At 29.6% G+C, this 16,749-nt stretch overlaps 2 protein-coding genes across 2 annotated transcripts; both read right to left on the bottom strand.

Moving 5' to 3' along the window:
• Nucleotides 1-183: 183 nt before the first annotated feature.
• LOC103570538 (lipase 3) lies at nucleotides 184-6,262 on the bottom strand. The gene is made up of 11 exons (XM_008548316.3): nucleotides 6,014-6,262; nucleotides 5,693-5,942; nucleotides 5,551-5,623; nucleotides 4,283-4,512; nucleotides 4,109-4,197; nucleotides 3,886-3,990; nucleotides 3,620-3,818; nucleotides 2,884-3,245; nucleotides 2,648-2,806; nucleotides 2,497-2,581; nucleotides 184-1,877 (listed from the first exon to the last, which is right to left on the bottom strand). Exons 1-11 carry the CDS (start codon nucleotides 6,119-6,121, stop codon nucleotides 1,585-1,587), a joined length of 1,953 nt encoding a protein of 650 aa, XP_008546538.1. The 5' UTR covers nucleotides 6,122-6,262; the 3' UTR covers nucleotides 184-1,584.
• A 1,175-nt stretch (nucleotides 6,263-7,437) lies between these two features.
• Nucleotides 7,438-15,577, bottom strand: LOC103571606 (uncharacterized). The gene is made up of 13 exons (XM_053738583.1): nucleotides 15,476-15,577; nucleotides 14,150-14,366; nucleotides 13,957-14,071; nucleotides 13,634-13,877; nucleotides 12,666-12,912; nucleotides 12,443-12,591; nucleotides 12,235-12,367; nucleotides 10,458-10,639; nucleotides 9,705-9,903; nucleotides 9,495-9,609; nucleotides 8,671-8,917; nucleotides 8,363-8,606; nucleotides 7,438-7,784 (listed from the first exon to the last, which is right to left on the bottom strand). Exons 1-13 carry the CDS (start codon nucleotides 15,575-15,577, stop codon nucleotides 7,483-7,485), a joined length of 2,496 nt encoding a protein of 831 aa, XP_053594558.1. The 3' UTR covers nucleotides 7,438-7,482.
• Nucleotides 15,578-16,749: the final 1,172 nt, after the last annotated feature.

Genomic DNA, 16,749 nt, shown 5'->3' with positions numbered 1-16,749 from the left:
TTTGATTAAAAAAATTTCATCTGTTTCTTCATTCACTGTCACTTTAAAAACTCGATTTAAAATTTGAAAAAAAAAAAAAAAAAAAAAAAATTCAATTAATTATAAATAATTTGAAAAAATGAAATTTTTGTGATTCCATGGCTGCGCACTTGACACAGTATGCAGTAAAAAAATTCGGTCAGATATTTATTCAATAATTTTTTTTGCTTTTATTACTTGCAGTATACAATAAATCAATCATTTATTACGACACAAAGAAATGAAAAAAAAAAAAAAAACAATTTATTTATTACTATTCAAAAATTTAAACTCTTTATATATTTATTCAGTAATTTATATACTTATTTAGATTAGATTTGTTGATTTGAGTAAGGGCGTGGATAATTATTGGATAATTGATATAGATAATGTTGATGAAATAGACTGGTCCAGATATACAATAAGGGGATAAATCGAACGAGAGAGCAGATGTGATCAGAGCAAAATTTTGCAATACACTGACAGGGTGGCTCCGGCATATTACGGGGGAAGTTACGCAAGCGCAGGTACCATTAATACCATATAGACATATCTATATAATGATATTTGAATGATAAAATTTTTTTTTCATTTGAATTGGGATGAATATTAAGTAAATCCCAAATATAATATGTATGACAAAATAATTTAAAAATTTAATATTTACGGAATTTAATATATTAAATAAGAAAAAAAAAAGGTGAGATATCGGGTATTTTTATCGAATCATCTATTGACTGTGAAAGGAATAAAAAAAAATATACTAAATATCTAAAGTTTGAAAAAAAAATATGATCAGATATAATTATATATGATGATATATGATATAGAATCATTAATGCGTTATATGACCACAAACAAACAGATATATATATATATATATATATATATATATATATATATATATATATATACATTTATATGGCCATATATGATCTATGATCAGAAATATGTTCACATGATCATATATGATCATATAGATACTTACATGACCATATATGTGCTTTCATGACTATATATGATCATATATGTGCTTGCATGACCATATATGTTCATATAAATACTTAGATGATCATACATGTTCATATATGTGCTCGCTTGACCATATATAATCATATATGTGCTTACAAAATTATGTATGATCAGATATGTGCTTGCAGGACCATATATGTTCATATAAATACTTAGATGATCATATATGTTCATATATGTGCTCGCTTGATCATATATGATCATATATATGCTCGCTTGACCATATATAATCATATATGTGTTTACAAAACTATGTATGATCATATATGTGCTTGCAAGACCATATATGATCATATTGATATTCAAATGCCCATATATGTTCATATAGATACTCAGATGATCATACATGTTCATATATGTGCTCAGATGACTATATATGATCATAAATATGCTATGTAGAATCAATTTATTGAATATCAATGGTTCATTTACTCTAGTAATTGCTTTCAGTAGTTATAATATGTAACTCTAGATAATCTTATAAAGTTATTTTATAATAACAATATAGTAACGGCTTCTTGTTGTGAAATTAATTTAATCGGATTTTAAAAAATCTAATGTAGGACGATATACTAATTCAGGAGCATTCATAGCAAATGTAAAATCTAAATGATTGAATTGCGGGTAAGGGATTGTGTAATTTAACTGTAAATTCGTTAATTTATGCGACAATCGGCTCACATCCGTTGGTACAGAGATTAGATCATTTGGACCGTACATTAATGCCACGGGAATTTTTGTGTTGCATAATTTATATTCTGGTGGCTCTATTTGCCCGTACATTTTGATATTTTCTTCAGGATTGTAATCAAATTTTCTGAATTTTTCTGAAAAAAAAAAATTATGGATGAGAAAATTTTATCTACGGTCAAATACGATCATATATGGCTATATATGACAATATCTGATCACATATGGTCGTATGTGATCATATGTGACTAAACATGGCCATATATGACAATATATGATCACATATGACTATATGTGATCATATGTGGACATGCGTGGCCGTATGTGATCATATATGTTCATATATAGTCATATGTGACTAAACATGGCCATATATGACAATATGTGATCACATACAACCGTATGTGATCATATATGGTCGCGTGTGATCATATATGGTTATATGTCAACATATATGGTCACGTGTGATCATATATGGTTATATGTCAACATATATGGTCACGTGTGATCATATATGGTTATATGTCAACATATATGATCGCGTGTGATCATATATGTTGTTATATGTGGTCATATATGGCCATATATGATCATATATGATCACATATGACTATAGATAGTCAAATAACATCATTTTTCATATCTGATCAGATACGTCCGTCTATATATGATTATATCTAAGTATTTATACCAAATTGTGTCTAAATAACATCATAATCAAAATTTTTTTTATTTTGAAAAATTTTTTGAACTCACTCGAATTTATTTCTTGGGCGTAATGAACTATTTGTTTGGTTGAACCACCTGCTGGTAAATGCGCCAAAAGAACTGGTATCGTAGTCTACAAAAATTTTAAATTATAGTAAATTCAATAAAAAACAAAAGTTTCCGAAAATTTAAAAATTACTTTATTAATTTGGTCTAAGTCGTATCCGTTCAATAAAAAGAAGGCATTGGTGCAAATAATACGATAAAAAGTCCTGGCTTCACAGAGTCCGCGGACAAATTTCGTTAACAGAGAGTTGGCAGACAGTAATTCGTTTATTTCGAAGTAGTTCATTAATTTCTGTAATTAGTAATAAATTAGTGATTAGTCGAAGTAAAAAAAAATTAATAAATAAATAATAAAGATGGTAAAGTTACCGCAGTTCTTTTTTCGGCTGGAGCGAGGGCCCTTATAATGGGACTTTGAACGTTTCCGACATAAGCAATGGGGGCGTAAGCAATAAATTTATTTATTTTATCATTATATTCAGGACGTTCGGATAGTAAAACAAACAATATGCTAGTGCCCTGTGAATGTCCAATGTAATTTAATTTTTTTTCACCAGTTTCGTTTAATATATAGTCAATTATTGCTGGCAAATCATAAAGTCCGATTTCATTGAATGAAAAATTCCAAAATAGAGGATCGTCAGTTGTTAAATTAACGTGTGCGCGTGACTGTGTCGTGCCACGGGAATTACCCATCCATACATCGTATTTTTCATCAGACAGTATGTAACCTGTGTAATTAATGATTAACTTAAAGTTTTGAATTTCTTCATGTGGTCGAAATATGGGGATGTAGGTACTCTTTCCAGAGGAAATTCAATACTGAACAAGATACCAAAGCTCTTTTTCAAAAAATTTAATTTTTTGGAAAATTCGATTTTTGAATTTTTCCATGCCATCGAAATATGGGCATGTGGGTACTCTTTCCAGAGGAAATTCAATCCTGAACAAGATACCAAAGCTCTTTTTCAAAAAATTTAATTTTTTGGAAAATTCGATTTTTGAATTTTTCCATGCGATCGAAATATGGGCATGTGGGTACTCATTCGAGAGGAAATTTTGTACTGAACAAGATACTAAAAGCCTTAAATACGAATTTTTATACCTAAGCCATGTGAAGGTCCAGTAAGGACCCAACTAGCAGAATCAGATAAAAGTCCATGCTGAAGATAGACCACCGGTTTACCAGCCTTCGGCGGGTATTTTTTACCTCCACTTATCCGATGCAATGTCAATACATAGCCATCTTTTGTTATGACTGTATGGGTCTCGACATTGTAGCCATATTTTTTAATCAGTTGTGCCTTTATACAGAAATGTTTCAATGTATAAATATATAAATACTTGTCAGTCAGAAATATTTTATCTTACCGTACTCAAATAAGTATCCGGATCATTAGTTAATTTTGAAAAAATATCAATTTTCAACGTTGGCAACATCGAAGAAAATATTCCATAGGCATTTAATATTTTTTGCTAAAAAGTTTTTCAAACATATCGATGTGAGTACTCATTCCAACGGAAATAAGCTCATTTGAAACACAGTATCATTAATTTGCGAAAAAAAAAAATTTTTTGATTTTTTAAAAATTACCTTTACACCGTCGATTGCTTTATTTTCCAGTATATGATCGACTTTCTCACCGATTTCATTTATATCATTAACCCTTGCTTCGTAACTACCTATAGTTAAAAAAAAAAAATATGTATACACCGATACATTTTTACAAATTGATTTTAGAAAATGAATCGGAGCCAATTTATTTACTTGTTACATAATTTTTTCCAGTGCGATAAACATTTACGACCCAACTCTTTACTCCGTTCCACCATTTGGATATTCTTGAGTCATTATCTGTATTAATAATATTGGAAGAAATTTCATAAATATTATTGGATTTATTATTATTGTCCATGACAATCAATTCCGATTGACCAGTCGATAGTAAAATAAATTGAGCTACTTTATATGTATTATCATTTTCTATTAATTCATCCCTAAAAAATCAAATAAATAAATTATACATATATATATGATTGAATAAGACCATGAATACACATATATGATCACATATAACCATATATGACTATTAATGACCATATAGGACTATATATGACCTAATGTGACTATATAGGATCGTATATGGCTATATATGATTGTCTATAATATATGATCGCATAAGAGTATACATCACCATATATAAATATATGCCTATGCCTTATATGATCATTAACTTGTCATATATGATCAGATAACGTTACTTATCGTATCTGATCAGATATAAATATCACATATGATCTTATACGATTATCTAAGACCATATATTATTTCTAATCAGATATTAATCTTCATACATAATAATATATGATCAGATAAGACAATATATTGTATCGGATTCTGAATGTGTCATATATATACCGTATATGATCATTAACTTGTTATATAGGATCATATGAGTATCATATACATCATATATGATCAGATAACGTTACTTATTGCATCTGATCAGATATGGAGTATCATATATGATCATATACGATTATCTAAGACCATATATTATTTCTGATCAGATATTAATCTTCATATGTAATCATATATGATCAGATAAGACCATATATTATATCTGATTCTAAATAAGTGTCATATATATGCCGTATATGATTATTAATTTGTTGTATAGGATCATATGAGTATCATATACGTCATATATGATCAGATAACGTTACTTATCGCATCTGATCAGATATGGAGTATCACATATGATCATATATGATTATCTAAGACCATATATTATTTCTGATCAGATATTAAATTTCATTTATCATCATATATGATCAGATATATAATTTTTTGGTAACCGATCAGATATGCGGGTTCATATATAGTCATATATGTTTTTCCCGCCAAACGATTTGAAAGATTTTTTTTAAATTTAAAAATACTAGGTTACTGTAAAATTATAAAAGCTTCTTATTTTTTTGCTTTTTCCGTCGTTGCATTATCAATTAACGACAATAAGAACAAAAATAACTTACATCATTAAATTTTTATTACTTTTATTATCAATACCCAGCCATATATCATAACCTTGGTCGACAAGTAAATACGCTAGAAAAATTTTTAAAAATCATTATCATTATCATTATTATTATTTTTATTATTATTCGAATAACATACCAACAGCCATCTGCAATTTGTTAACGCAACAATTATTCAAACGACACTCAAAACCTTGACGTAGTAAAATGATACCTTTGATATCATCATTATTATTATTATTAATATTCAAAAAAGGATTTTTTTTAAGACGATAAACAATAGTCGAATTTAATTCATCAAAATTATTTATTTCACTCTCAGAATTTGGTATTACTTCCGGAAAAACATAACGCTCTAATTTATAATCTTGTAAAATTTCAAATTTTCTCTGAAAAATAAATTTTTTTTTTTTTTTTTTTTTTTTTTTTTTTCTATATTAGACAATCAAAAATTTCTTACCTCCAAATTATAATTATCATCAGCATGACGTTTACTAATTCTATGTGAGGCAATAAAATTAGTAAGCACTTGAAAGTAAATAAAAATGACTAATTTATAATTAATCATTATAATTAATTTAAAAAAAAAAATTATAAATAATCAGAGAATGAAAAACTTTTTTTTTTTTTTTTTTAAACTGTTTTATTTTTTTTTGTAACAAAATAAATGACAAATTCGTTTTTTTTGTAATTACTGTCTGAACGTTATCGCGACCTTAATGACACTGAAAATAATGGCATTAAAAACATGATCAGTAATATGAACTTTTTGATCTGACGTTACTTGAAAACGATTATTGTACAGTATAAAAAAAATATTAGACATAAAAAAAATATAAAATTTATTTTTAAAAGTAAATCAAATAAAACTCGAGGTCAAAGTACATCATTAAGTTTATTGAAGTTTCAAATGCAAATTATAGCTCAACCATTAGATTTATGAGAAAAATATAAGAGGTCTTTTTTGTAGGAAATTTAATTTTCTAAAAGTTTATTTCAGTGCATTTTGGCCGTATTTTTGATAGTTTAGCAGTAATCAGTCTATATAGATAGAAATAAAAAATTTGGGATTTTTATTTTGAAATTTATGAGACAGGCGATTTTAAAATTCAAATTGTAGCCTAATTATTGGAGATACGGTAAAAATGAATGAATACAAACTTGTAGAAGATAAAATTTCCTACAATTTTATTCTAGTGCATTTTTGTGATATCTTTGATAGATTAGCCGTAAATAAGCCATAGAGATAGAAATGTAGAATTTGGGATTTTTATTTTGATATTTATGAGACAGGTGATTTTAAAATTAAAATTGTGGGCTAATTATTAGAGATACGGTAAAAATGAATGAGTACAAACTTGTAGAGGATAAAATTTCCTACAATTTCATTGCAGTGCATTTTTGTGATATCTCTGATAGATTAGCCGTAAATAAGCCATAGAGATACAAATGTAGAATTTGGGATTTTTATTTTGAAATTTATGAGACAGGTGATTTTAAAATTAAAATTGTGGGCTAATTATTAGAGATACGGTAAAAATGAATGAATACAAACTTGTAGAGGATAAAATTTCCTATAATTTTATTTCAGTGCATTTTTGTGATATCTCTGATAGTTTAGCCGTAAATACCCTATATAGATGTAATAGTAGAGATCCATTAATTTTTTATTGAAAATTTTTGAAATAATTATAAAAGTGTTTTTAAAATTCAAATTACAGCTAAACTATTACAGATACCACAAAAACATATGAGACCAATTTTGAAGAGAATTTAATTTCCTACAAAAAAGTCCTTATCAATTTTATACATAAATTCAATAATTACTCGGGAAATAGGGTACTTTGATAATCAACAAAATAACTGGCCATTTTTGTCGTTTTTTCTGAAGAAAATTCTTTTATTTAAATTTTCTGATACATGAAAATTTCATCGATTTCTCAGTGGGTCGATGATACTAAGTACTTTCTCGTAAATAAGTTTATCAGCTTCAACGCCATATAAATAATCCAAGTGTCCAAATGGCGGATGGGGTACTTTCATCTTGCCATGTACGTTCGGTAATTTTCGGCTCAAGGTCTCAACATCTATTACACTTGACAGCCAGTCATTGATACAGTAATGAAGTACTACGGGTGTAGTTACTTTTGAAAGATCGTATTCAGGCGGACTTAATGTACCGTATCTACGGAAATTTCCCATTAATCCGTAATCGAATTGTCTGAATTTACCTAAAAATAACTATAGTCATGTGGGTACTCATTCCACAGGAAATTTGATTATTTTTAATACAGCACTAGTCATTTTTCAAAAAAAAAATTTTTTTTTAATTTTCAAAATTCTTTAAAAAACTTTTTATCAAAATATATTGATGTGGGTACTCATTCTACCGGAAATAAGACAAAGAATAAGATTATCATAATGATTTTTACCGAATTCCAAAAAAAAATTTCAAAATTTTCAAAAAAATTTTTTTTCAAACCATATCGATGTGGGTACTCATTCCACAGGAAATTTGATTATTTTTAATACAGCACTAGTAATTTTTCAAAAAAAAAATTTTTTTTAATTTTCAAAATTCTTTAAAAAATTTTTTATCAAAATATATTGATGTGGGTACTCATTCTACCGGAAATAAGACAAAGAATAAGATTATCATAATGATTTTAACCAAAATTCCAAAAAAAAATTTCAAAATTTTCAAAAAATTTTTTTTTTAAACCATATCGATGTGGGTACTCATTCAACAGGAAATCGCGTGCCCTACCCCCTCCAGAAATCAAATCCTCAAAAAACAGTTTGTACTCACGTGACTTAACAAGCTGAGAAAAATGAAGAAACTGTTTTACCGACGATCCAGCGGGTACATGACCCAAAATAGCCGGTAACAAAGTTTTGTTCATCTGATCAGAGCCAAACCCAGCGGCTAAAAATAGTGCATTTTCACAAATCGGCTGAGTCCAAGCCTCAGAGTCACAAATTACCGCTTTAACTTTTTTCATAAATTGCTCAGTTGGTTGGAACTCATACATTCCCAATACATCCATTATATTCTGTAATTATTAACAATTAACTATTCTTCACTTTACAATTATCATTATTAATAATTTAACTTACGGCCACCACGGAATCAATTTGCGAAAAAATTCTAAAAAATGGGCTCGTCATATGTCCGACGTAAGCGATCGGTGCTAATGCAGACATTGATATTATCTTGTCATTATACTTCGGTAAAGTAGATGTCATTACGAAAAATGCTGTTGTACCTTGACTATGACCGACGTAAAATATTTTTTCAACACTTGTTGCATTTATTACGAAGTCGATCATCGCCGGTAAGTCATAAATTCCGATTTCATGCCAACTGTACAGAAGTTAATTAATTAATTACCCAGTAATTATTGAGCTAAGTATGACTTATTATAGCTTATTTTCAAGCTCATTTAATGAGGAATAATAAAAAAATTATATCAACTTCCCGAACTTACACCGGAAGTAGTTATTAATTTTTAATCGGTTCAACTCAAGCTTTTCAGAGTCGAATTCATTGATATTGAACTTTTTAAAAATTCATAACTTCCCAAGTTACAGATATTAAGACTCCGGTTATTTTTTTTTAAATTCCTCGGAAAATTCCCTTTAAAATGACCTACGATGAAGTTAAAATCGGTGGGTAATTAGTGAGTAATTAATTAAAATAAATAAAAAAATTAAAAGTGGAATAAGCCGCATGCGTAATTTTTAGTTTAATCAATTAATTACTCAGTAATTATCCATCGAAATTCAACTTATTAGGGCTCGTTGGAAAGAGAATTTAATAAGGAAAATTATAAAAAAAAAATCGTTTCTTAATAACAAGATCTCTTGGAGTTATGAATTTTTTAAAGAGCAAAATCGGTATCAGAATTAAAAAATGGTAATTAAAGTCATTTGATCGTTACCTGAATTGCCAATACTCTTTATCTAAAACTGATAGCCGCTTATGTGATCTTGAGTAATGATTACCACGAGCATTACCCATCCATACATCGTAACCTTCGTCGGCTAATAAATAAGCTAAATCAAAAATAATTGAAATTTTTAAATTTTATAAAAAAAGACCAATAAAAATCCGTCGATTTTTTTTTTGTGGCTTATAATTATTTAAGTACCTAAAGCTTTGTTTGGGCCGGAAATAATCCAGTCAACGGAGCTACTGAGTATCCCGTGCATCAGAAAAACGACTGGTTTGTTCGCGGGGTCTTTATTAGATTCTGGGCCAGTGATGCGATGCATCTCTAGTATATAGCCATCGGTTGTTGTCACACGATAACTTTCTCCGTTATATCCGTATTTTGCCATCAGTTCTCTCTTTAATTTAAAAAAATACAAAGTTTAGTAACTGGGTAATGAGACGAAATTTGTCGAGGAAATATAGTGATGTGGGTACTCAATCCAGAGGAAATTTAGTGATTTAGATGAAAATCGAGTTATTTTGAAAAAAAAAAAAAATTTTTTGAAAAAAATTTATTCTAGGAATTTTTTTCTGGAATTTTTTTTTACTTAAATATAGTGATGTGGGTACTCAATCTAGAGGCAATTTAGTGATTTAGATGAAAATCGAGTTATTTTGAAAAAAAAAAAATTTTTTGAAAAAAATTTATTCAAGGAATTTTTTTCTGGAATTTTTTTTTACTTAAATATAATGATGTGGGTACTCAATCCAGAGGAAATTGAGTGATTTAAAAGAATATTGAGTTATTTTGGAAAAAAAAATTTTTTTGAAAAAAATTTATTCAAAGAAATTTTACTAAAAATTTTTTGTACTCAAACTATAGTCATGTGGGTACTCAAACAAACGAGCACACCGAGCTCTCAATCACTGAAACGTTTGTTTAAAAAAAAAAATAAAATTATAGACTTACAGCCCCCAAATCAGCATCCACGTTATAATCAGCTGAGGCTCCCATGGGATGGGGAAACCGCAATAATTCATCGTCATAAGTCTTATTTTCCACCGCCTGTACCCCCAAGACTCCGATGATGAAGAATCCAAAAATTCCACAAAACATTGCGGACGCTAATTTGAAATACTGACAAATAAACACTCAATTACTACACTGCGTGATATTTATACACGATATTTATGACAATCGTATCAATTTAATACATTGATTAGATAAATATTATTAAAAACAATCAAATTCTTCATCTCAATCGTTATTATTATTGTTATCATTATTAATGATTAAATTATCTATATCGACAAATCGATCAACCTGAATACCAATAAATCGCAAATATCATCTCCATTTCCATTGTTCGTTAATTTCTGCGCACTTGAAAAATTCAGCCTACTCATTAACCACTCAATTAATCGATCATTAATCAAAATTTTATAATCAGCTGACCTCAAAAAAAAATTGTTTAATTTTGCTGACGATTAATTACCAAAAAAAAATTTTTTATGTTACAGCAAATTGTTGATTAATCAATTAATCAATTAATGAAGTTCCAGTTTAGATTAATGTAGAATTTGGGATTTTTATTTTGAAATTTATGGGACAGGTGATTTTAAAATTAAAATTGTGGGCTAATTATTAGAGATACGGTAAAAATGAATGAATACAAACTTGTAGAGGATAGAATTTCCTACAATTTTATTTCAGTGCATTTTTGTGATATCTCTGATAGATTAGCCGTAAATAAGCTATAGAGATAGAAATGTAGAATTTGGGATTTTTATTTTGAAATTTGTGGGACAGGTGATTTTAAAATTAAAATTGTGGGCTAATTATTAGAGATACGGTAAAAATGAATGAGCACAAACTTGTAGAGGATAAAATTTTCTACAATTTTATTCCAGTGCATTTTTATCATATCTCTGATAGATTAGCCGTAAATAAGCCATAGAGATAGAAATGTAGAATTTGGGATTTTTATTTTGACATTTTTGAGACAGGTGATTTTAAAATTAAAATTGTAGCCTAATTATTAGAGATAAGGTAAAAATGAATGAATACAAACTTGTAGAGGATAAAATTTCCTACAATTTTATTTCAGTGCATTTTTGTGATATCTCTGATAGATTAGCCGTAAATAAGCCATAGAGATAGAAATATAGAATTTGGGATTTTTATTGTGAAATTTTTGAGACAGGTGATTTTAAAATTAAAATTGTGGGCTAATTATTAGAGATACGGTAAAAATGAATGAATACAAACTTGTAGAGGATAAAATTTTCTACAATTTTATTTCAGTGCATTTTTTGTGATATCTCTGATAGATTAGCCGTAAATAAGCCATAGAGATAGAAATGTAGAATTTGGGATTTTTATTTTGAAATTTGTGGGACAGGTGATTTTAAAATTAAAATTGTGGGCTAATTATTAGAGATACGGTAAAAATGAATGAATACAAACTTGTAGAGGATAAAATTTCCTACAATTTTATTTCAATGCATTTTTGTGATATCTTTGATATTTTAGTCGTAAATAATATATAAAAATAGAATATACAGAAAGAATTTCTAAAAATGAAAAAAAATTTTATTTATAATATTTTATTACAAATCAGCAAAATTTAGCAGAAATTTCCATAATAACAAGCAAAACAACTCTGACTAGAAATAATAAATGCATAATTTTTTTTCCATATAACCCTTAAATATTAAAAAATAAAATCATCGATATTTCTGGAATAATCGAATAATTGGCTGGTATAATAATTCAGGTGCCGAATTGCCCCATAGAAAGTCGTAATGATTGAAAAGTTTCCCGTCTACTTTGTAGTCCATCACAATATTGCGTAGCTTGGATCGTAATAAGTCGACATCCTGAAAATAAAAATATTTTGAAATAGAAAAAAAAAAATTTTATTTGAATATTTTCTGTTTTTTAAGTTCAATTACCTCAGGTGTTGCTAGCCAGTCGTTATCGCTACTGTAAAGTGCGATAGGTGTTGTTATTTTTTCGAGTTGATAATCTGGCGGTATCAATGAATTGTAAAGTTTTAAATTTTTATCATTATTTTCTCCATAATCAAACGCTCGGAAATGTCCTTCAGATAAAGAGAAAATATTAAAATCAATTGATTGTTTAATTTTTTAAAAATAAAATTTAAAAATAAATTACCGGGATTAATAAAACCCTGGCCGAAATGGACAAACTGCTTCCAGGAGGCGCCAGCGGGCACGTGGCCAATTATGACAGTAAGATTTCCTGCGTCTAACTCTCCTTGACTGTACCCCGCAATTAGGAACAGAATGTTGCTGCAGAGAAACTGCGTCGGCGCGCCTCCGTGGCAGACTAAGTTGCCGACGAACTTACCCCATGGAGACCGGGACCCGAACTCGGGGTAGCCGAATCTCTCACCTACCCACTGAAATATACAAATCGAAGGAGATAAAAAGAGGACAGTATGGCCATCTGGAATTTTTTTATGAAGAAATGACTTTGAATTCGTGTTCAGGATCTGATTTCCTGTCGATCGAGTACCCACATCACTATTTTTTTAATTCAAAAAAAATTCAAAATCCAAATTTTTTTTTTTTAATAACTGATACTATTTTTGTATTTTCCATACAATTTCCTCTGGAATGAGTACCCACATCCCATTATTCCAATTTCAAAATTCAATTCTGAAAAAAATCAAAATTCAAAAATCTACAATTTTTTTATTTTTCAATAATTTTAAGTATTTTTGTATTCTCCATGAAATTTCCTCTGGAATGAGTACCCACAACCCACTGTTCCAATTTCAAAATTCAAATCGAAAATCAAAAATTCAAAAATCTACAAATTTTTTTTTTTTCAATAATTTCAAGTATTTTTGAGTTCTCCATGAAATTTCCTCTGGAATGAGTACCCACAACCCACTGTTCCAATTTCAAAATTCAAATCGAAAATTAAAAATTCAAAAATCTACAAATTTTTTTTTTTTTCAATAATTTCAAGTATTTTTGTACTCTCCATGACATTTCCTTTGGAATGAGTACCCACAACCCTAAAGTAATTTTCAAAACTCTCAACATATAGGTTCATTTTACCCCTACCCTAAAAATAAATTTCTTATCATATTAACAACTCAGAATGTAACCTACCACACCAAAGTATGTCAACTTAGCAAGTGTCGTAACTGGTCCCCGCATATGACTAGTGTATGCTGCGGGTGCAAGGCCAACTGCCAGACTTACTTTGTCATTGTACTCAGGCCTACTCGAGGTCATTACCCAGAATTGCGTAGTGCCTTGTGAATGGCCGACATACAGCAGGTTGTATCTCGAGGTTAATTCCAATATATAATCGATCATAGCCGGCAGATCGTAAATTCCCAATTCATGAAAACTAAGAAAAACCCCAAATTATTTAATTAATTAATTAATTAATTAAATTAAAAATTCGAAAGTAATTACACGCATCGTACCTGAAGTCCCAGAATGTACGATTAGTTGATAACAAACTGCGATGATGACGCGAGTAAATGTTCCCACGATTGTTTCCCAACCAGACATCGTAGCCTTCATCGGCAAGCATATAAGCTGTTTTGATAAAAATATATATAAATGTATGACTTTAAGGTACATATATGTACATATACACCATTTTTTAAAAATTACCCAGAGACTTTCCTGGACCAGTTAGAACCCAGTCCGCAGAACTGCCAGCTAGTCCATGCTGCAGAAGAACTGGAGACCGGTTGAACCTCGAGGATTTAAGCACTCGCCGATTTTCGAACCTTCCGTAAGGGATCCGATGCATTTCGAGAATGTAACCATCCTCGGTTACTACTCTGTGCGCTTCGACGGGATATCCGTATTTGGTTATTAAATCTGGCTGCAATTAAAGTGCTAGTTAAAGTGTAAAAAATTTTTAAATTATCCTTCCATTCATCAGTTACTAATTACATTGACTGCCTTCTAAGAACTTCTATTACACGAGTAATTACAAAAAAACACTAAATTATATTCATTGTCCAAGGCCGATTTTTACCGAATTCAGAATTTCAATACAAACTGCCTTTCTAATCACTTCTATCACTTTATTATCCACTAATTACACCCTCTACTATCAAAGACCTTCAATAACACCCAAAAATTTCTGCATAATCACCAAAAACCACAAAATTCCATTTAATCCCCCAAAGACCTTTTTCCGCCAAATTCAAAAATTTCTTCTAAATTGCTCATCTACTCAAATCTTCTATTTCATTACTCACTAATTACACCATCTACCATCAAACACCTTCAATAACACCTAAAATTTACGCATAATCACCAAAAACCTCAAAATTCCATTCATTCCCCCCTAAAACCTCTTTCTGCCAAATTCAAAAATTCCTTCGAAATTGCTCATCTAATCAAATCTTCCACTTCATTTCCCACAAATTACACCATCTACCATCAAAAATCTTCAATTACACCTAGAAATTTCTGCATAATCACCAAAAACCTCAAAATTCCATTCATTCCCCCCTAAAACCTCCTTCTGCCAAATTCAAAACTTCCTTCGAAATTGCTCATCTAATCAAATCTTCTACTTCATTACCCACTAATTACATCATCTACCATCAAACACTTTCAATAACACCTAAAATTTCTGCATAATCACCAAAAAACCTCAAATTTCCATTCATTCTCCTAAAGGCGTATTTTGGCCAAATTCAAAAATTCCTTCTAAATTGCTCATCTAATCAAATCTTCCACTTCATTACTCACTAATTACACCATCTACCATCAAACACCTTCAATAACACCTAAAATTTCTGCATAATCACCAAAAAACCTCAAATTTCCATTCATTCTCCTAAAGGCATATTTTGGCCAAATTCAAAAATTCCTTCTAAAACTCTTTTCTAATCAAATCTTCCACTTCAACAGCCACTGGTTACCCTACACACACTCTCTCTACCCATAAAAAACCCCAAAAACCAAAAAACAACTCACCGTCAGCAAATCCGTATTGGGATTCTGATCGAGCCCCAAGCAAAATCGAACGTCGCCGAAAACGATCAACCAGACCGCCAAGATACCAGCTCTCGATCTCATGGCGAACAAGTACAATAACTCTGCGTTTAAAATTATCTACATATATATATATATATATATATATATATATAACTACAACTCTATCTGAATCTTAAGCCGCGTTGCGCGACGCAACACCTCCAGCCCAAGTAAATGACTCCAGCCCAGCGGCACGTGTTTCAGCAACCAAACGCTATTTTCTAATACCACTGATTAACAATCTCTCTCCCCTTCTCAATTCAACACTTTTCTAAATACTCATATATATATATACATATATATATATAACACCCTTTTACATAAATATTTGCAGTTGGTTGCAACTGAACTTGAAACCATGTCAGGGACATTTTATCAAATAATTCCTCTAGCCCCCGATTAATTGACGTCCTAATGATGATAAGACCCACTGATAATTGGTAATTAATAGAAATAAGTAATTGGAGGATGGTAAAATTAATAGACAATTGAATTAATGAAATAAATAAATGGGATTAATTAAGAGGCCGGCCGGCCGGACTGAATAGAATATAAAAGTGTTGAACTGTTGGATACATTCTCTATAAGTTTCATTAAATTCACTTGCGAAATTACGCGATCGTTTTGCTAAAGAGGACGGTGGCTCGCGTTACAAGGTCGATTGCATCAATATATATTTATGTGTATTTATTTTATTTTATTTTGTGGAATAATATTTTATTTATGGTTTTTTTTTTATGATAAAAGTGATTTATTTGCATGAGGGATTTGATACGCGGCTTTATGGGTTTTTTTGTCAAAAAGGGGGAGGGGGTGGAAATGATAAATTTCTTGAAAGAGGTGATAAGATTTGGAAATTTAAGGGGATTGAGGATCAAATGAAGTTGGAAATTTTCGATCGGGTTTTTTTGGAAAAGTGGAGGAGGGTTAATAGAGACAGAGATTTTTTAATTGAAGGGAAATTGGGATTTTATTTATAAGCATGAAATTCTGCGTTGAATGAGTACCCACATCAATATATTTTGAAAAAAAAAATTTTTGGGAAAATGAATGAGAATTTAATACAACCAAGTTTATGATAAAATAGAGATAATGGAAAATTGACTGTGGGAAAGTGTAGAGGCCTTGATTCTGAATTAAATGAGTACCCACATTGATATATTTTGAAAAAAAATATTTCTAACCGGAAATGCTGGAAACTAAAGTGAGATCGC

This window comes from Microplitis demolitor, chromosome 4 (genome assembly GCF_026212275.2).
Source record: "Microplitis demolitor isolate Queensland-Clemson2020A chromosome 4, iyMicDemo2.1a, whole genome shotgun sequence".
Classification (NCBI taxonomy): domain Eukaryota; kingdom Metazoa; phylum Arthropoda; class Insecta; order Hymenoptera; family Braconidae; genus Microplitis; species Microplitis demolitor.
This window is presented reverse-complemented; position numbering and strand designations above follow the sequence as displayed.